This window comes from Phoca vitulina, unplaced genomic scaffold, assembly GCF_004348235.1.
Source record: "Phoca vitulina isolate PV1807 unplaced genomic scaffold, GSC_HSeal_1.0 scaffold9, whole genome shotgun sequence".
Taxonomy (NCBI): domain Eukaryota; kingdom Metazoa; phylum Chordata; class Mammalia; order Carnivora; family Phocidae; genus Phoca; species Phoca vitulina.
In genome coordinates this window covers 44,146,047-44,166,803 of record NW_022589712.1, presented here as the reverse complement: position 1 = coordinate 44,166,803, position 20,757 = coordinate 44,146,047, and the positions used below count along the sequence as shown (strand labels likewise).

Here is a 20,757-nt window from a genome sequence, read left to right as displayed (position 1 = left end):
AGCACATCAGAAAAGCTTTTCAATATTAGAAAGGGTTTCTTTGGAGCAATCCACTCAGGCCAACCAGCGTGGGGAAATTCAGGTCTTCCACCGGGCACGAGAAAGCTTTTCTGTATAATCTTTTGCTTGAAATGCTTTTAAATTCCTCAGCAGGGATGAGCCTAGCAAGTCAAAGAGCCTCAACAAAGGCATGCCCGGAACAAATGAAGGCTTCCCTCTGCAGTGGGGCTTCAGAACACACAAGTTCCTCTGAAGAAACTAGAGGCCTTTTCTTCCATTACGACAAATAGTTAAAGGTAAGGGACCCATTTTGATGTTCCATTCTCATCTGAGTCAACAGTATTTTTGAATGGCAGAAATATTGTTCAAATATGATAGTTGGGTGGATCGGGTGATAGATGAACCGAACAAGTTATCTGTGGCTATAAACCTCTCTCCTTGGTAGCGCATTGTTTCACCTAGCAATAAAATGTTACTGGAACAACAATAATAAAGAGAAAAGCTGCCCATTTCCCCGTACTGGTTAATAGGAGAAGAAAACACCTGCCTGTTGCAGGCCTACAAAAATGGTTTTAATACAGGGTCACAGCAAATTCAAAGGTTTATAGCCCACTATAAAACAGCTCTTTGTCTTTTCCCACTAATTCCCTAGTGTCACATTTAACAAAACAAGGAAACTACAGATAGTAGAGGTGTTTGCTGATTAGCCTCCCAAGCCATAAATAACCGAGGGTTTTGCTCACCTACAAATATTAAGGTAGCTTATCAATGTTTAAGCCCTTTGTAATTGTTGCTAACATTTTAACCCAGGCAAATTGAGAATTTTTTCTTTCCTGTCTTCTTACATTGACAGAGTACACATTCATAAGATTCTATTATCAGATTTCATGGTATAAAGAGTGAGACATCCCCCAAACACTCGTCCGCTGCCTGGGAGGCCCCATTTTGGAAGATGCATCTGCTTTATGCTTTCCTCGTTTTGCTTTCTCTTAGCTACGGTTTCCATCCTACCTGTCCCGGCCGATGTAGCTGTGATTCCGTGTACTCGGTGCAATGCTATAGGCTAACGGAGCTGCCATCCACTCTTCCTTCCACCACCAAGAAGCTCTACATTAGCCACAGCAAAATTCCACGCCTTCAGGTAACCGTTCTACGGTCTAGTTGCCACAATCTTATTTTCTGAGGCAGGGTGAGGGGCGACCGTGTAGCTGTAAATGATCAACACTCAAAAGTGGTGCTTATCAAGTTTGGGTTGTTGCGCTAACTATCCGCTTGCCCTTTACTGCTGAGATGGGTGTATGCCTCTGGATATTTCTTTTTAGAGACACAGTCAAGAACCATCAGAATCTATCATTAATGATGTTTTATTTCAGTTTTTATTTTTAAAAAATGTAATTATGTTGTTGCAAAGTAGAAGTAAAGAAGTGGCTCTTTCTTAACAAAGAGAGTTTGAGAGCAAATGGCTATTTGCTGTCCCCACGATTAAGGATGAGTGCTTTCGGGGGATAAAAAGGAGTTTTGTTTGTGCCGTAGAAAGCAGGTGATCCTTAGAGCATTGTAAGACTATCAAGATGAAGCCCAGCATATGAGAATTATTTATAATGAACCCTACATACCTGCCAGGCATCAGGGGCTTTGTGGAAACATCTACGGAGGAAATATGTGTTTTTGTTTTGGCGTGTTATTGCAGTACTTGTTCTATGAACTTTTAATTTTGACTTTTTTATTTATGCCTACCTATTCAGAGTGCTGCAAAGAGTGCTATAGATTTGTCTGAATTTTATAATACAAAGGAATTTTGTTTTTGGCCTTTGATATTTTGGAAGTTATGGAGAGACAAGCGTTCTTATCCTAATTTTCCCCCTATCCAGAGATATAATCATCTTAAGCAAACAGTTAAAAAATCTCTGGGCCTTACTTTTTACCTTTGTGAAGTAAGAAGGGTGGGTTAGATTGGTGATCCCGGGCTCCTTTTACCTGTAAAATTGAATGGCTCTCTGATTTTGTCTTTACCAGTCACTGCTCTTCCCTCCTAGATCCAAACCCCAAGATAAGGAAATACATCTCTGATGCAGGTGCAGAGAGTCAGCAGGTGGATGTACTTTCCCTCCAAATAGAGACACCTTCCCCTTTCATTTGGTTAAGAAATTGGAATGTAGGTGCGCCTAAACACGGAGAGTTTAAAGTATGTGGCGTGGTATTGATTTCAAGGCTCAGTAAGCAAAATTGCCTAGTGGATATGTTTATTGTCCTCTTGTAATCCACTAGTGCCTAATGCCAGAGAGCAAGTCTGACCCCGTCAGGTCTCAATATTCAAGCAGGACAGCTGGTTAAAGGGCAAGGTGCTTAAATATTTGTCCTGAGGGCCTGAGATGCCAAGAGCTGAAGTATCAGCTAAGCCCGGTAATGATTCATCACTGTTGCTTGCAGCCAGTAGGATGAAATTATACCTCTCATCAAATTCAGTGATCGAATGAGCACGTTTGTCATTGGTTTACGTTCTCTGAATGGTAATACTGCCACTTCTCTGACTTTAATCCAGTTAATTGTCTCTTGGAAGGGTAGTTTCAGCAGAGAGGTTGATGAAAGACAGGATTGTTTTGTGAAGGAAATAAAAAGCTCTAAGCAATAATACATCTCTTTTAAAAACCCTTAGGTTTTAAATGACCGTATTTTAGCTGTCTTTGGTGAATAGGATGTATGTTCTACAGAATCAGGTGCCTGTATACCTTAGAATATCTTCAGATTAATAGCAATAGAAATTATATACATATGTATACACACATATATGTACACATATATACGAACACATACATATATGCACACATACCGCGTACGAACCATGTGTACGCCCATGGATACATACATATATCTCACAATTAAAAATGTTTCTATTACTTATTTGTATAATTTGTGTTTGTGACTGTGAATGCTGTGTTTGAGACTAGGGATAAAAGATGAAAAATTCACAGTTCCTGCCCTCAGGACATGAGGGCCTTTATTATCCATTCATCTGTAAAACTGCCTACTTGTTGGAGGTGCATGACACTGGGCTGTAACGCTCCTTGTTTCTTCCTCCTTTGTCTCATACTGTGCCTCAGCCCCTTCCTCTCCTGGCTTCTGGTCTTGCTCTCCATCCCGAGTCCTGCATCTTCTTGGTGCCATCAGCGTGCAATGTCCTAGCTCATAAGAATTCCCTGAGCTCATGAGAAAGTATCCATCTACGCTTCCACTTCACCACAGCCATCTACTTGGTGATATCATAACCATTATACCTGAAACCCCTCCACTCAGAAATCTCGAATTCTCCCGCTCTCTGGTCATTATCTTCTTTGCTTTCAGCTGCCATACTCTACTTCTTTTGCCACCTCATGGAGACTTCTAACCCTACATCTACCCGGATAGCCTCTACCCGGTAGAGGATCACACAACATCTCTACACATATGTGTGTATAAATGTGTGGTTTGGAACAACCACAAATTTGTAGAAACACTGCAAATTTAAGGTCTCTGACCTCATCTGGGTCTTCACTGTCACCCATCTGTCCTTTCAATTCTTCTTGGCCAGGCTTTCCTACATTCCATCAACATCTTCCAAAACTTCAGTACAGTTTGGGTTGTCTTCTCAATCCCTACTATCCTCATTCTCACCCATGGTTAGCCTCCCATTTTATTGACTAATCCTGACAAAACCGAGGCCATTAGTCTTGATCTCCCTCAACTCCTGCTTACTGTGGACTAACTTGTCTCCATTCAATTCTGCAAACTCTTTCCTCCAGACAGAGAGGATGAGACCTCCCTTGTTCTGCTCAAGGCCGCGTCCCACCCATGCCCTGGAGTCCATCTTCCTCACCTCTACCTGGAGCTTGCTCCATCATTCTCCCTACACCCATATTTTCAGTTGTTCTTTCCTTACTAGTGTCCTGTTCTAGCCTATAAATAGGCTTCTTTCATTAAAATAAAAATAAAATTATTTGGGGGCACCTGGGTGGCTCAGCTGGTTGCGTGTCTGATTCTTGATTTCATTTCAGGTCATGATCTCAGGATCGTGGGATAGAGCCTTGCATTGGGCTCTGCACTCAGCAGGGAGTCTGCTTGAGATTTTCTCTCTCCCTCTCCCTCTCCCCACCACTTGCATTCTCTTTCTCTCTCTCTAAAAATAAGTAAATAAATCTTCAAAATAAAATAATTTTAACTCTGTGTCTCTTCCTGCTACTGCCTCTCTTTATTGGCAAAACTCCGTAAAAGGATAATCTATACTTACTGTCTCTACTTCACCTCCTATTTATTCTCTAATTCACCACTGTTTGGTTTCTACCTACTCCACACAGTTAAAAAACTGTTCTCTCTAGTACATTGGCTCACTCCTATTTCTTTAAATTCTCACTCTTTTGCCTTCCATGGCACCACACTTTTATGTCCTCATGATTCCTCTCTGATAGTTCTTTTCTACCATTTTTGTAGGTTTCTTTTCTTCCATTGCCCCTTATTTTTTTGGGCTTCTCCAGGGAGTTGCAGTCCTCAGCCTTTCCATTTCTTACTATGTACAGTCTCCTTAAGTGACTTCACTTTATATAAGGAATGATGGCTCCCATAACTGAGTTTCTAATTCATGCCTTTCCCCCATGTTTCAGACTTATCCAGCTGCCTACTGGACCTCTTCATATATGTATATCATCTCAAAATAACATGCCCCAAACTGAAGTCAATCTTTTTCCCTAAACCTGTGGTCTCTTGTCACTGGCTTCTTTCACTTAAAATAATGCCCTCAAGGTTCATCCATCTTATAGCATATTTCAGAATTTACTTCCTTTTAAAGACTAAATAATATTCCATTGTATGTATATAGCACATTTTGTTTATCCATTCATTAGTTGATGGACACTTGAGTTGTTTCCTTTTTTTGGCTATTATGCTCCAAAGAACATTCATGTACCAGTTTTTGTGTGGACATATATTTTCATCTGCCTTGGGTATATACCTAAGAGTGGAATCTCTGGGTAATATGGTAATTATGTTTCACATTTTGAGGAACTGCCAGACTGTTTTCCAAAGTGGCTCCATTGTTTTGTATCCCTCAAGTAATATGTGATGGCTCCAGTTTCTCCACATTCCTGCTAACATTTCTTATCCTTTTTTGGATTATAACCATCCTAGTGAGTGTCTGTTAGTATCTCACTATTGTTTGACTTTCATATCACTAGTGGTTAATGATGTTGAGCCTCTTTTTGTGTGCTAATTGACCATTTGCATATCTTTTTTGGGGAAAATGTCTATATGACCATCCTTTGCCCATTTTTTTAAATTGGGTTCTTTGTCTTTTCACTATTGGGTTGTAAGAGTCCTTTTTATATTCTAAATACAAATCTCCTATCAGATCTATTATTTGAGAAAATTTTCTCCCATTCTATGGTTGTTGTTGCTGTTGTTCATTCTCTTAATGGTGTCCTTTGAAGCACAGATGTTTTTAATTTCCAGTAAGTCCCATTTACTATTCTACATGTGTGTCACTTTTGCTTTTGGTGTCGTATCCAAGATAGCTTTTACCAAACCCAAGGTCATGAAAATTTATGTCCGTATTTTCTTCTAAGAGTTTTACAGTCTGGGCTCTTACATTTAGAGGACAAATAGGAGTGTCTCAATGACAGCAGTCAATTAAAAGGATTGTGCTTTACATCTTTTGTGGAAGGAGAGAACCTACTTCAAATTCCTCCTGGGTAAGAAATACATGAACAGAGTTGATCACCAAGCGGGGGGATTATGGATTATTTTTATATTCTCTCCATACTTGCCAGGACTTTAAAAGTGTTTACAGAGAACAAGTATTGATGATCAGGAAGAAAAGTTCCAACATTGTTTTACAGACTCCTTACTGGCTTGATGCATACAGGTCTGAGGCTGTAACTATGAGCGTATTTCAGTTATCCTGTGGACATTGAACCTATAAGGAGCCCAAGAAAGGTCTGTGGCCCTCTAATGCTTGCAGCAGAGGCTACCCAGAAGAAACCAGAAACAAAGCCTTTCATGAGGAAGTCAGCAGGCCTTGCTTCTCTGCTCTACCTCATTTTACTTGCCTTGCTTCTTTTTCACTTTTCGTATTTTAGTGTAACTTTTATCTACATATATATTAGGTTCACTAAACTGTAAAAATGTATGGCAGGAATTATACTTAGGGAAACTTCCTACACCTAATCATTAACACCAAGCCCTACTTGCCTTGCTTTTTAAGCAACATTGAAAAAACTCACAGTAGCCTCAAGGTTAGCTCGAGGGCAAAAGCATCTCTTTTTTTACATCTTTTGAGTACAGTTCAGCTTAGTCCAGGGAAATGGAAAAACTGGTCTAGCAGAATTATTTTCCTTTGTCAGCTCTGTAAATTCAACTGAAAATTTGAAAATCAGTATCTTCCCCACTGTTTGTGGTGCCAGAATTTTATATTCTCCTGCTAAATGTAAGTCATGGTAGTGAGGTTAAAATAAAAATATGTGTGCTGGGGTAAGATAAATCTGGGTTGGGGGCTCAACTTTTCCACTTGCTAGCAAGACATACTTGGACCAGATATTTTACCTTCTCAGGCCTTAGTTTCCCTTTCCAAAAAGGGAATAATCTTGCTTAAACACAAGATTTTATAAAGATAACCATAGTGAATACTTAGAAAATGACGGCCATTTTTCTTAAGATTTTAGTTTTACGTAATCTCTACAGCCTACGTGGGGCTCCAACTCACAACCCCAAGATCAAGAGTCCCATGCTTCTCCCACTGAGCCAGCCTGGAGCCCCAAGAAGATGGTAACCATTTTAATTAATAATAACCAAAAGTAATCTGCATTGACTGACAAAAAGAAAAAAAGAAGTGTCTCTATACTTAATAAAAGAAAACAACTGTCCATTGGATTCAGTTAAGAACATGAATTATGTTGACTGTTTAGGCCAGTCTGTACACTTGACGAATAGAAATGAAGACAAATTGAAGCTCTGATACTACACCTTATTTGTCTAGTCCCCAAATAAATTGCCCATTCAGGTCCATGTCACCCCTGAGACTTGTTGCATACTCAGCAATCTTTTAGGGTTTGTGGTCACTCAGATAAAAGTGGAACTATTAATAGCCCCAAGTTCTTATGGAAGATCAGCAATCTAAGAAGTGAAGATCTATGTCTAGAGTCATTTCTGACTTTATATGCAAGAAAGCCTAGAAAGGGCACATAGAAATGAAAAGTCTATTAAAGAAGAGTCTTGGGCAGGTCTTTTTAATTTTGGGTGGGGGGGCTGAAATTCTTCATCCCTTAAATGGGAGATTTGAACTAGATAATCTCTAAAATTTCTGCTTTTCTAAATCTCTATGATTTGTGTCTAGATTTTGTCTTTTTTGAAAAACATTAATTGTAGACCAGATGCAATAGAAAATGGTAAGTTGAGGAAGAAAGAGTTTAGAGTTTAGAGTTCAATCTGTTTAGAGTCCAACAGACCTTGTTAAAATTCTCAAGTCTCTCAAGTTTGATAATAGCAAACTTGAAGGGTTATTAGAAGAATTAGTGATAATGTATTGTTAATAAACAAAATTCAACTGAGTACATTTGAAGATCTAATAAATAAGCAATTCATGAATCAGGCAGCATCTCATCTAGCAGGCAGAGAGATGTTCCCAGAAGCTGTACCCAATGGGAGGATTTATAGGCAGGAGGGTGGAGCAAGGGAGTTATAGACAAATCAGTAAGTAAGGATGGTTTCAGGTCCCGTCAAGTTCCTTGTGGGAAGAAGAGATGGGCAGGGTTTTTAATCATGATTATATGTCACTAATGCTGATCAGGAAATTTCAGGTTGACTGTTAAAAGGTCACATTCTTAGGAGAGGTTATAACTGTAATTAAGTCTTGGTTTGCTGTCACGGGTGGGGGGCAAATGACTCCATTTGGGGCTTGTGTTTTTTTCTTTTTTAACAATATAAAAAAAGCACTTGGCACTTGTAGATATTCAAGTGCAAGAAAAAATTACTATTATAATTGGGACTAGGACTAATTAATACATCTGATTAATAATTAAGAAAATATCACATATTAGCAGCCATATACAAACCAAGGTAACTGCCAAAACTATTACGATTAAAAACATCTGTTTATGGAAATTTTAACATAAGATTCTTCTAACAAGTATCATATTAGGAGAAGCTTTAAAATATACCACAATTCACATCACATGTCCTCCTAGAATATAAGTACCTATAATAAATATGTGATGCAAAATTAACCCACCTTGAGGGTGTTAACCACGCATTGGTATTACAAAAGGGCTCAACTGCATAATTAAATCAAACATTTAAAAACTGTAGATAGTAAGACATTAAATTGTGCGTTGAAAAACATTTTTTTAAAGATTTTATTTATTTATTTGAGAGAGAGAGAGCACAAGCAGGGGGAGCATCAGGCAGAGGGAGAGGGAGAAGCAGGCTCCCCGTGGAGCAGGGAGCCCGACGCGGGCTCAGTCCTAGGACCCCGGGATCATGACCTGAGCTGAAGGCAGATGCTTAACAAGCTGAGTCATCCAGGTGCCCCGTGCTTTGAAAATTTTAACTCAGTTGAATTCTAAAGCAGGTTGAAAATTCTGTGAATCTTTATCAAGCTGAAGAAAACCTGGAACAATTCCTCTTTCTGCCTAGAGATGATCTTACTCTGAAAACAAAATACCAAGGATTACATCAACCTGAGAAGACATAGATGGCAAGGTAGGAGGTTGACAGATAGGTGGAAAGATAGGAGTACTTGAACTTGCAAACCACGGAGAAAGTATATCAGATTTGATCATTTCTAAAATCTAGGAGAGGAGTAGCACGAATGGAATCTTTGCTTTACAGACATGGAAACACATGTATCCTGTTTGTTTCTTCATGGATCTTTTTCATCAGTGAATGCAAATTGAGGGGTAGGGAATAGGGAGGCTAGGCTAGTTTTTCAAACTATAATATAGTTGAAAAATGTTTCTCTGATAGGCCCATCCTAGTGATAGCAGTGTCTATGACATTTAAAATTTTTACTTTTGATGCTTAAAAATTTTTAAATGTAATTTGTAACTTAAAAAAATCTAAACAATGCAAAAGGAAGATAATGAAAATCTCTTATAACTTTACATTGTAGAGTTAACAACTGCTAATAGTTTGGTGAAAGATTTCCAGATTGTTCCCATTCTGGACTATTATAAGATGATGCCAACAAAGAACATCCTATTGTATAAATCATTGTGCAACTTGTAAGTACTTCTGGCTAGAAATAAACTTGCTGGGTCAGAGAATATGCATCAAAAGTTAGCTAATATTATGTCCACCAATAGTGTGTGAAAGAGCTCAACGTATTTTTGATATCTTACACTGTCAGCAATCATAAATAAAAAATAGTCAGGACCTGGGGCGCCAGGCTGGCTCAGTCAGTGGAGCATGCAACTCTTGATCTCAGTGTTGTGAGTTTGAGCCCAATGTTGGGTGTGGAGATTACTTAAAAATAAAATCTTTTAAAAAAATAGTCATGGGGGCGCCTGGGTGGCTCAGTCAGTTAAGTGTCTGCCTTCGGCTTAGGTAGGTCATGATCTCAGGGTCCTGAAATTGAGCCCCGTGTCAGGCTTCCTGCTCAGTGGAGAATCGGCTTCTCCCTCTCCTTCTCCCACTGCCTCTCCCCCCCACTCATGCTCACTCTGTCTCTCATTGTCTCTCAAAAAAAAAAAATCAAGACCTGATTTTCCAAGAGATAATTTTAAATAGATCTTGAAGAGAAATCTGAAGTATCATTAGTATTGAATGATAATGTGTATTTTTTTTCCATAATAATCTTAATTTACTGCTTTTCTCTCTTTGTGACCCATCCCTGCCTTTTTTATAGATGTCTAGCTTCACCCAAATGTTGGCTTTAGAAGATTTTATTCTGCTGGCCAGTGGAACAGAGTCAGTGGAAAATGACACTTTCAAAACTCTGAGTACCTTGAAGACCTTGGAACTCTGCAAAAATAAGTTAAGACAAGTCCCCAGGATTCTCCCAGCCAGTCTTGAAGTGTTAAAACTAAACGACAATTCAATATATGTCCTACACGGATCCGATTTTGAAGGACTGAAGAAATTAAAAATCCTTGAGCTTAAAAACAATCTGATCTCTTCTCTGTTTCCCAGCATACTCTCCTCTCTTGTCAGTTTGCAGAGTTTGATGTTAGATGACAACAATATTGAATCTGTAGCTGGACCACTGGCCCTTCCCCACCTGAAACGCCTGAGCATGGAGAATAACAGACTCCATCTTGTACCAGCTAGTTTCTTCACTTCTTTACAATCTTTGCAATTTCTCAGCTTCAGTGGTAACTTTCTGACTAAAATTCCTATTAATCTGCCCAAATCTCTGCTCTCTTTAAAAATGGAGAGAAACCAGCTCAAAGTGGTAAGGTTTCGAGATCTGAAACACTTGGAGCATCTCTCCCATCTTTATTTGTCAGAAAACTCACTCTCCTCCATCGATGGGGCGCAGATACTTGCCAATTTAACTACTCTTGAGTTGTCCCAAAACCAGGTTCAAATGTTGCCCCTCAGGCTCCCAGCAAGGCTACAAAAACTCGACATTAGCAATAACCTGATTCAGAGAGTAACGGCGCAAGACTTCCACGACCTCCGAGACTTGAAACACTTGTTCCTGGACAACAACACTGTTAGCTTGTTCGAAGCTGGAGCCCTGCAGATGTGCTCCCAGCTCTCCAACCTGGCTTTGGAGCAGAACCTGCTGTTGTCTATACCGCTAAGGTGAGGGGGAGTTATTATTTATGGTGACCACTTTAAACGTTTTCTGAAGATCGGGGCAATGAAGCCCATTAGACAAGCAAGAAAAAATAGAGCAAACATAAATGATCTGATCAAGGCTGTCCTAGGACTCAAGTGTAGAGATTGTAGACAAGGTTTTGGAATCTCCAGTCCTCTAACTAAATTCTGCACTAACTTAATTTATCTTGCCTGTCAGATAAGACACCAACAGGTGAGATCTATGCTTGAAAATAGGCAATGCCGCTTTGGTGAAGTATGCTAACACACATAATGTGGGGATCTTTCTTGTAAAAGAGTGTTTTGGTTTTTAAGCATGTAGCCTGGGACCCAGCAACAGGCAGACTGGGTACATGCTTAGCCACTAGCCAAACAAGGATGCGGAAGAGAAATGAAGGGGAAATGTAGTAAGATGTTTATATTTTTAAAAGCATTGAAATAGTAGTTATGACAAAAATCATAAGTGTATAATCTGATCTTGTATTTATTTTGAATCATGTATTTGGAGGCCTCGTATGCTTCTCAGCACTGCAATCTTTAAAGGACTTTAACACAGCTCTGCTTATTTCTCTGTGTGTCTACCTGTGGGTATGTGAGTCCATTTGGGTTGGTCTCACCTTGTGTTTTTGGTTGTCTCTCTCATAAACACATGCATATGCACACACACGCACACGTACACAGACACACACCCTCACACTCTGACATTTAATTTCTCTTTCCAAATATCCCTCTCTCTGTGCCCAACCCACAGTCCTGTTTCCTCACCCAGTCATCATTGATAACTAATGTACATGTTGACATTAACTGATCCTTTTTTAGGTAAACCTTATTCCATGTTCTACATGTATGAAGTAGATAAATTAAAAAACGGTAGAAGAGGGCGCCTGGGTGGCTCAGTTGGTTAAGCGACTGCCTTCGGCTCAGGTCATGATCCTGGAGTCCCGGGATCGAGTCCCGCATCGGGCTCCCTGCTCGGCAGGGAGTCTGCTTCTCCCTCTGACCCTCCCCCCTCTCATGTGCTCTCTCTCTCTCCAATAAATAAATAAAATCTTTAAAAAAAAAAAAAAAAAAAAAAAACGGTAGAAGAATAAAGCCCTATTATTCTCTTAGAAAACGTTAATTATACATGCCTATCAGTGGATTCATTTTCCTTTTGGTGCTTTATGGGAAAAAGATGGCACTTTGCTCTGTTGACTATCATTATCAAATTGCTCGTAATTAGCATATCAACTTCTGGCTTCTGTAGAATCCTATGACACTTGATTTACTTATTTTCATTTTGTTATCAATGAGAAAGGGAAAAATTATCTTTGATATGTACAAATGTTCATTTTTTCTAGTTGAAAAAAACGATATTTTATTATACAGTATGGTAAGTGTACCCAGTGCAAAACACCAGAAGTGATTTTTATAATGGAAATCAGTATTTTAAAAGATATATTGAGGGTTATTTGAAATTAATCAATTTTTTAATGCATAAGCATGTGCATACAATTAATGTACTTTACCAGGCACTTGGGATACATCAGTGCAATAAAAAAATAAAACTTCTTGTTCTATACAGCTTAAATTCCAGCAGGGAAATGGTAATAATAAACAGAATGTGTAAGTATTTAACTCCGAGATGGTGTTAGGTGTTATAGTTAGCAACAACAAAAAAGGGCAGGATTACCAGGTTCAGGAGAGTCGGGGTGGCTGGTTGCAATTTTAAATAGGGTAAACATGGTAACTCTCATGAAAATGTAAGCTTTGAGCAAAAACTGGAAGGAGGTGAGAGATTTAGCTGTGAAGCTGTTTGGCGGTGTGCGGAGTGTTCTAGACAGAACAGCCAATACAAAGGCCTTAAGGCAAAAAACATGCCTTCAGTGTTTCAAGACTCTAATACTTGTTATTTCAGTAATTTCTCTACTATGTTTCAAGTCTTATTTTCTATCACTGTATACCCATACTCCAAGAAAAATAATAGTGTATAGAATAAAAACTCATAAAACAGGTTGGGGAGTGACTGTTACCATCAAGGATTCTCAATGGGCTGCGAGAACCTTGGCAAAATTGGGAACGCAGTGGACTTCTCTATTCCGGTGGCTTTTAGAAAGCATTCGGTTGAGTAATCCTGCTAAGTTTAATGAGTGAAAAGTAGCTTAATTATTTACTCCTGCCAGGGCATTTGTGTGCTTTAATAAGTGACTACAGAAAGCAAATGCTTTTGCCAAATGGAGTGTATAATAGAATTGCAAGCCTGAGCTAGCCATAATTCTCAAATCTGACTCCACATTGCAATTATCTGGAGAAATTTGAAAAAAGCATACTTATGCCCAGACCTCTCTTCAAAGCAGTTAAAACAGACACTCCAGGATTTGTGCCCAGGCATCAGTATTTGTAAAAAGCTCCCCAGATGAATTTAATGTGCAGCCAAGGTGGAGAAGTAATGGGCAAGAACAACGAGCAAGGGACATGAGATGAGAGTGGGCTTTTCCTATGAGGCTTAAATTAAGCAGCGCAACTGTCTGTTCTGTCAAAGAACTTGGCCAGCTATGAGAGCAATGTGTTCCTTGTAGAAAGTGATTTTTAAATTCCTCATCAAATCCCCCTCCCACTTTCCAGCTTTTCTCTGAATTGGAAACTGGGAATGGTCCAGAAAAGTTTTTCTGTGATTTTCCTCCCATAAAGCATTAAAACGCAATACTGTTTTTTATTTTTAATTGTTAAGACTTTTATTTATGAGCTCAAAACAGTACACTTTTATTTGCATGAGTCTTATTCATACACAAAATTGTACTTTAAAATTCAGTTTCCTACTAATAAACTATAAACACGGCAACCTATCCCTTGCCAGTTGCTAACCTAACCTAACTTGTTGCTAGTTGCTGTGTATCCTACCACAAATCACAAATCCCTTCGTTTGCCTACCATTCTCCGTTCTACATTTCACCAAGGAAATAATAGTAGATGGTTTTAGGTACACATATATTCAAATATCTCCTACATTTGCCTCAATGTACTAATGGAGATAGAAAATAATACCTAGTATCAAGTACTGACTTAATTAAGTACTGACTTCACCCAGCAGTGAATTTATATTCATGTGTTATTCCTCATTACTTCTTACAACAATCCTATGAATGTAGGCACATTTTTAAACTATTATTTTATGGATTAGAACATTAAAGTATCAAGGAGATATCAAGAAACTTCTTAAAATCAGATCATCAGTAAGTGGGGGAGTCAGAATTAAGCACAGTAGTCTAACTGCAGAGCCAGGGAATTTTAGCCACCACGTGATCACCTGCCCCTGAGATGTACTCTGCTATAAACACTAGACTACTTAAAAACTTAGAACACCCAAGACCGGGCTCTCACTTTTGCTGTTTCGTTCTTATTTCACCAATCTGCAGTTCAGTGAACAACTATAAGTTACATCATCTTTTCTTTATCCACAATTTGGATAATTCAAATCCAGAATAGCTTTCTACAACCTAACGCCGGCAGAGCACTTTATCCTACTTATACTCAGGTGCTGCCATCTACTGGTAACATGGGCTGTACCCCTTTTTACTCTAAAAAGCCACAGACCCAAAGAACAAGTAGCGTTTTTAGAAGCAGGTTTGTCTTAAAATCAGGGATACCTTTCTCTATAAATCAGACTTATAAAGACAAATTATATCAAAGCCATAAATGACTGCCCTAAGTTCACAAAACCAGGATATTGGTGATTTCCCTTACAATGTCATTTTGGTTATAACGCTCATCGAAACACGAAAGGAAAAAAAGGAAGAAATTTGTACCTACAAATTTTGGCTCTGCAGCCTAGAACTGATCATCATATTTGCTTTAAAGGAAACTTGGCTTTCTCATTTTCATTAGCTAACATTTATTATGTGATTTCTGTGTACTGGGCACTTTCAACTATAGGGTGGAAAATCAGAGCTTTAAGCTAAATAACTTTAAGCTTTAAGCTAAATAACTTACCTGAAGCCACGAACTGGAAAATAGAATGGCCAAAGTAAGAACTCAAGTCTTAAGTAGTAGACTTAACTCTCTGATTTACTTTATCATATCTTTCCTCAGTTGTTCTCCCTTGTACTTGCAAGGGTAATAGAATCTTGCTTCCTGCCATACCATCTGTAAATAGTCCATCTTTCCTTGCAAAACAAAACAACAAAAAACAAAACAACAACAAAAAAACAAATGCTATACATAAGATTTTTCTGTATAACTTTTAGGGATGTACCTTATATCAATTGGTATGTGCACAAAATTACATTGTCTTGGGGACAATTTAACTATCAAATTGTTAAAATGTATGAAGTGATTTGCCCTGGTAAATTAATCTACATTTTAAGGTAAATTTTATTGCAACTAAGGAGAAGTCACTTTAAATAAATAAGACTATAAAATACTCAAAAGCACAAATACTTCTATATGTATATGCACTGTATAGCTTAGGATACAAATATAAAGTGTATAATCATCAGATGATTGGGACCACAACAATAAATTTCACTGACTACTAAAAGGCATGAATGTACATTCAGTGCATTCACACTCTATGAAAATAGCATCCGAATGGTTCTTTCAAGGGCCCTTTTTTCCCCTATAAAACTTTCCCCCTTCTTATACTTCACAAACAGAATAGCACTTAATATGGAGCTGTTGAGTAGCAGAAAAATTTTCAGGTTCACAATTGTGATTCTTTTTTACTTTTTATCAATGGGCATTAGCATGACATTTTCCAAATTGGTATCCACAATTAAAAAAAGTTTTTTTCCTGATTATAAAGCAATACCCATTCAAGGTTGAAAACTTAGTGTGCTGAAAAATGAAAATTCATCCATAATTGCTCAACTAGAGCCCATGTCTAGACATAATTTTTTTAATGTACTTGTGATCATTCAATTTTGTTTTTTATGTTTTCTATTTAACATTATAGAGGATTTTTCTTTCCTTTTTCCACTTTTTCCAAGTATTACAATGGACCCTAGGGATCTTAATTTATTTGGTGTGTTACAATCATTTAAAGTTGCTAGTCTCTTTTGATTCCCAAATTGTTCCAGATTCGTCTAGTGAGAGCCTCTCCAAGCTGGTCCCTGTGTTCACGAGACATGATTCCATTAGTTCTCTTTTTTAAAAATTGCGGTAAAATACACATAAAATTTACTTAACCATTTTTAACTGTACAATGCAATATTGTTAAGTACCTTCATAGCATTGTGCAATTGCTCCCTGGGACTTTTCATTTTGCAAAACTGAAACTCCACACTCATTAAACAACTTCCCATTTCCTCCTCCCCCAGCCCCTGACAACCACTATTATACTTTCTGTTTCTATGAATTTGACTATTCTAGATATGTCATATAAATGGAATTATAGTAGTTGTCTTTTTTGTGACAGGCTTTTTTCACTTAGCATAATGTCCTCAAGGTTTATCCATGTTGTAGCATGTACCAGAATTTCCTTCCTTTTTAAGGCTAAGTATTCCATTGTATGTACCTATTGTATCTTGCTTATCCATTCATCCGTCAGTGGACACTTGGATTGCTTCCACATTTTAGCTATTGTGAATTCAATATGGGTGTACAACATGTAAATAATGTATAATATTATTTAATATGTAAATACCTCTTTGAGACCAATCATGCTTTCAATTCTTCTGTGTATATACCCAGAAATGGAATTGCTGGATCATGTGGTAATTCTATTTTTAATTTTTTGAGGAAGCACCTCATACCGTTTTCCATAGCGCCTGTACCATTTTACATTCCCACCGACAGCACACAAGGCTCCTAATTTCTCCACATCCTCATCAACACTTATTATTTTCTGGATTTTTGATAACAGCTATCCTGATGGATGTCCCATTAATCTTTGAACATGCTATTGCATTCTGACTCAGATGTTCTAGCTTACCTTGCCCCAGACATGGAATCAGTCATTTCTCTAAGAAGCCTTGCTTCTTTAAGTGGAAACTGGAATTCTGAAATTAAGATCTGGGTGCTCAGTGAGGTTAGGCTATTGGAGAAGCATTGCTATTAGGGTGTAATATTACTTCTAGATTCTTCCAGTATGCACAACTAGAAAAAATATTTTTTTAAGTGATGAATTCACATTATCTCCAGTTCATATTTAACATTAGAGGGTTTTTCTTATTTTATATTTGTATCTTTTCTTTTACAATGAAATCTTGGTTCTTAATATAGGAATATATTTACTTATTTGTTTTGTCTTAGAGTATTCATTAAAAAGGTTTCAAATTTCATTTCTAACAGCAGTATGAATAATAAACATGGTGAGAGAAATTTCCTTGCAGATCCTTTTGTCCTTAGTCTCTAAGGCTTAGACATATCCATTAAGGATATTCAGTCAGAGTACTTTTTCTTTTCTTTATTTGGTTATATACCAACATTACCATTTGATTAATTAATTAGATATGTTTGTTTCTGTTTGTGTTCGATTTTTGGGCTTGATTCTGTTTTATCTTATTTGTTTTGTGAACATGTAAACCATTAACATGATTCAAAAGTTAAAACCATATGCATACACTTCCTATAAGTAACCATTTTTATTCACTTCTGGGTTATCATTCTTTTTTTTACCCAATATAAGCAAATATATGCACATGTATTCTCATTTCCCTCTTACACAAAAACTGACATACTATACATATTATTCCACTTCTTGCTTTTTTCCCTTTAACAATACCTTCTGGAAATCATTTTATGATAATTCCTAGGGACAAACCCCTTTCTTCTTTAAGACTGCATAGTAGTTTTTTACTGTTGTACTAGGTTGTTTCCAATCTTTTGCTATTATAAATAATACCATAATAAATGCACATATGCTGTTTTATATTTGTTGAGTCATATCTTCAGAGTATATTCCTAGAAGTGAGATGGCTGAGTGGAAGGGTAAATGCACAAGTTATTTCATTAGACTTTGCTAAATTCTCCTCCATAGGGGCTATGCCATTTTAGCGTCCCACCAAGTGACGTGTGAGAATGTCTGTTTCTTCACAGCTTTGCCCACAGAATGTAATCCTTAATGCTAAGGATTAAGATCTTTTTTTTTTTTTTTACCAATCTGGTAGGTGAGAAATGGCATCTCTGTGTGGTTTTATTTTTCATTTCTCTTATTCTGAGTATGCTTGAAGACTTAAGGGTTTTGCTTTCCTGTTTATGTGGACTTCCATTCATGCCTTTTGCCCATTTTTCAGTCTCATTTTAAAACCTTTTCTTCTTACCTTTTAAAAGTCCTTTACATATTAGGGAGATTAGCTCTTTGGGTTATAAGGTGCAGATATTTTCCCCAGTTTATCATTTATCTTTTGACTTTGCATATGTCTTTTGCCATACACCATTTCTTTTTTTATTATTATTTTTAATGTAGTTGATTCACTGATCTTTTATAACTTCTGCATTTTCTTTTTTTTTTAAGATTTTATTATTTATTTGACAGAGAGAGACAGAGAGAGAGGGAACACAAGCAGGGGGAGTGGGAGAGGGAGAAGCAGGCTTCCCGCTGAGCAGGGAGCCTGATGCGGGGCTCGATCTCAGGACCATGGGATCATGACCTGAGTGGAAGGCAGACACTTAAGGACTGAGCTACCCAGGCGCCCCAAGAACCACACTTTTTCATGTTTTTATTCCATACTCTTACCTCTCCTATAAATTATGGACTCATGGCCTTTTCCAAGTAAAAATTGGCAACTTTTTTCTTATTGATTTGTTTACATGATCCTGTTTGACAAGACAAGAAATGAGTCTTATGGCTAGGAACCAGAAGACTCAGAGGGTTAGAAGACAAGACCTATGAGAAAGGTTAAAGACCCATACATAAGACTTAATTTTTCAAAACAGAGCTTGTTTTCTAGCTTCCACCGGGACATGATGGTACAGAAAAGGCTGGTGTTGCTCATTCTGAGTTGCGTTGGTAGATATGGAATGGTGGTCATGGCTTCCTCTCCCATCCTGTTTCCATGCTTTTGCAGGCTTCCAGGGACCTTAGCCAGGCTGGACCTAAAAGGCAATGCCATCCAGAATATTGCTGAGATGGAACTCAAGGATCTAAAGCAGCTTCAGGTTCTAAACCTTAGGAACAACAAGATTTCTGCTTTAGACCTCAAAGTCTTGGAGGGGTTGCCTCGCCTCAGACACCTGTATCTGGATGGAAATCCGTGGAATTGCACCTGTAGTCTCGTAAGAGCGAGGGAGATCCTGAAGGCCAAGGGCACGGATGTGAGGGGAGGACAATGTGCTGCACCAGCTGAACAACAAGGGGAGAGCTGGATGTCCTCCAAGAAGATCATGAGACAATGTGAGCATCACTTACATCTGACTGAGAAAAACAAAGAGACCAAAAAGAAATCAAAACTGGAAGAACACTCCAGAATCAACATGGATGATGATTATTATGATTATGAAATAGATTAAGTATGGGCTTTGTTTACAGTTTAGAAAAGTTTTTTTTTTTAATAGACTTCATTTTAGAGCAGATTTAGGTTCATAGCAAAATTGAGAGCAAGATACAGAGATTTCCCATTACCTCCTACTTCCACACATGCATGACCTCCCCGATTGCTACATCCCCCTTCAGAGTGGGACATTTATTACAATTGAAGAACCTGCATTGACACGTCATCATCACCTAAAGTCCATGGTTTACACTAGGGTTCTCTCTTGGTGCTGTACATTCTGGGGATTTGGACAAATGTTTGATGACATGTATCTACCATTATAGTATCACACAGAGTAGTTTCACTGCTTTAAAAATGCTTTGTGCTCCAGAAAAAGTTTTATAGTGTTCAATCTCTTAAACAGAAATATTCAATAAATTTAGATATGCAAGACTCTTTTTTGTAAGTTGTTTTATTTTTTTTAAGAATGAAATGAGAGTTAAGATAAGTTGAGGTGGGGGAGGAAAGGGGAAAGGGACAGTGGTAAAAAGTGGTAAAAAGATATGAGATTCCTTCCACTTAATTTGTGTTTTATACTGAAATCTACACAAATAAAGATGCCAAATAAAATTGCCATCTGGTTAACTTCCTGCAAATAAAGTAGTTCATTTTATCACATAAGGTGATGACTTTTGAGTATGAAGCTGGTGACTGCAGACCTACACTACAGGCTTTTGACTAAGCAATAGAAACAGATTCCAGCTTAAGCAAGAAAGAAAGTATTGGAAAGATTGGGAATAGCTCACAGAATCAAAGGAAAAGCTGAAGAATCTGGAAAGAACAGGGATCAGAACTGCTCCAGGGCCCTAGGCAGAAGGACATAATGGAGAGGCCCTCAGCTTCTTCAAGGTTCTCTGTGCAGAATAAAGAGCCCCTGCTATTATCAGTGTTATTTTCTCCACATTCATATCCTCAGAAGGAGAGGCCAGTTGGCCTAAGTCAGGTCATATGTTCATCCTTGGCTAAGGGACAGTAGGTCTTGTTTGACAGTGTGACCAAGACCAAGGGGAAACCAAAAAGGAAGTGTAAACTGGCACCTTATATACTGTGGATGTCCTTACAACGGACTTCCTGAAAAGAGTTGTATTCTGACTTCCATTTGGGGTTCCTTGAGCGGACGACAATCCCCACACTCCCTTCCTTTTGATGAACTGCGTGCTTTTGAGAGTTGCCTGTCTGGGGATAGAGGTGTGACTGTAAAATAATTTTTTTTCTATCAATCTACTTATAAATATCATCTACTAGCATATAAATCTGAAACCCCATCTAAATTGGCTCCCTTTCTAATTAGTAAGACTTATCTGCTGCAGTATTTATTTTAGAAAGTTTTCCATCAAAATGCTCCTAAAGGCAAAGAAAGTAAATAATAGAGATTGAGCAGATGAGTTAATATGCCCACCAGAAGCTTGAACTTTCTCTCCAGGGTTGTGTTTTCAAATTTTATGCAGAATTTGTATTACTTGTTTTATATCCACATTTTCTTCTCCCAAAATCTTTATGAAATGGACATCCCTTGGAAAAGAGC

General features: G+C 38.0%; 1 protein-coding gene across 1 annotated transcript; it reads left to right on the top strand.

Annotated features, from left to right (window-relative positions):
• Positions 1 to 952: 952 nt before the first annotated feature.
• On the top strand, positions 953 to 19,209 carry LOC116634309 (nephrocan-like). Its single transcript, XM_032407424.1, has 3 exons — positions 953 to 1,141; positions 9,866 to 10,767; positions 18,768 to 19,209. The coding sequence occupies exons 1-3, from the start codon at positions 953 to 955 to the stop codon at positions 19,207 to 19,209; spliced, it is 1,533 nt and encodes a 510-aa protein (XP_032263315.1).
• Positions 19,210 to 20,757: the final 1,548 nt, after the last annotated feature.

Coding starts and splice junctions, on each gene's coding strand:
- LOC116634309 (XM_032407424.1), top strand. CDS start 953: ATGCATCTGCTTTATGCTTTCCTCGTTTTGCTTTCTCTTAGCTACGGT. Junction 1,142..9,865: donor GCAAAATTCCACGCCTTCAG/GTAACCGTTCTA, acceptor CCTTTTTTATAG/ATGTCTAGCTTCACCCAAAT. Junction 10,768..18,767: donor CTGTTGTCTATACCGCTAAG/GTGAGGGGGAGT, acceptor ATGCTTTTGCAG/GCTTCCAGGGACCTTAGCCA.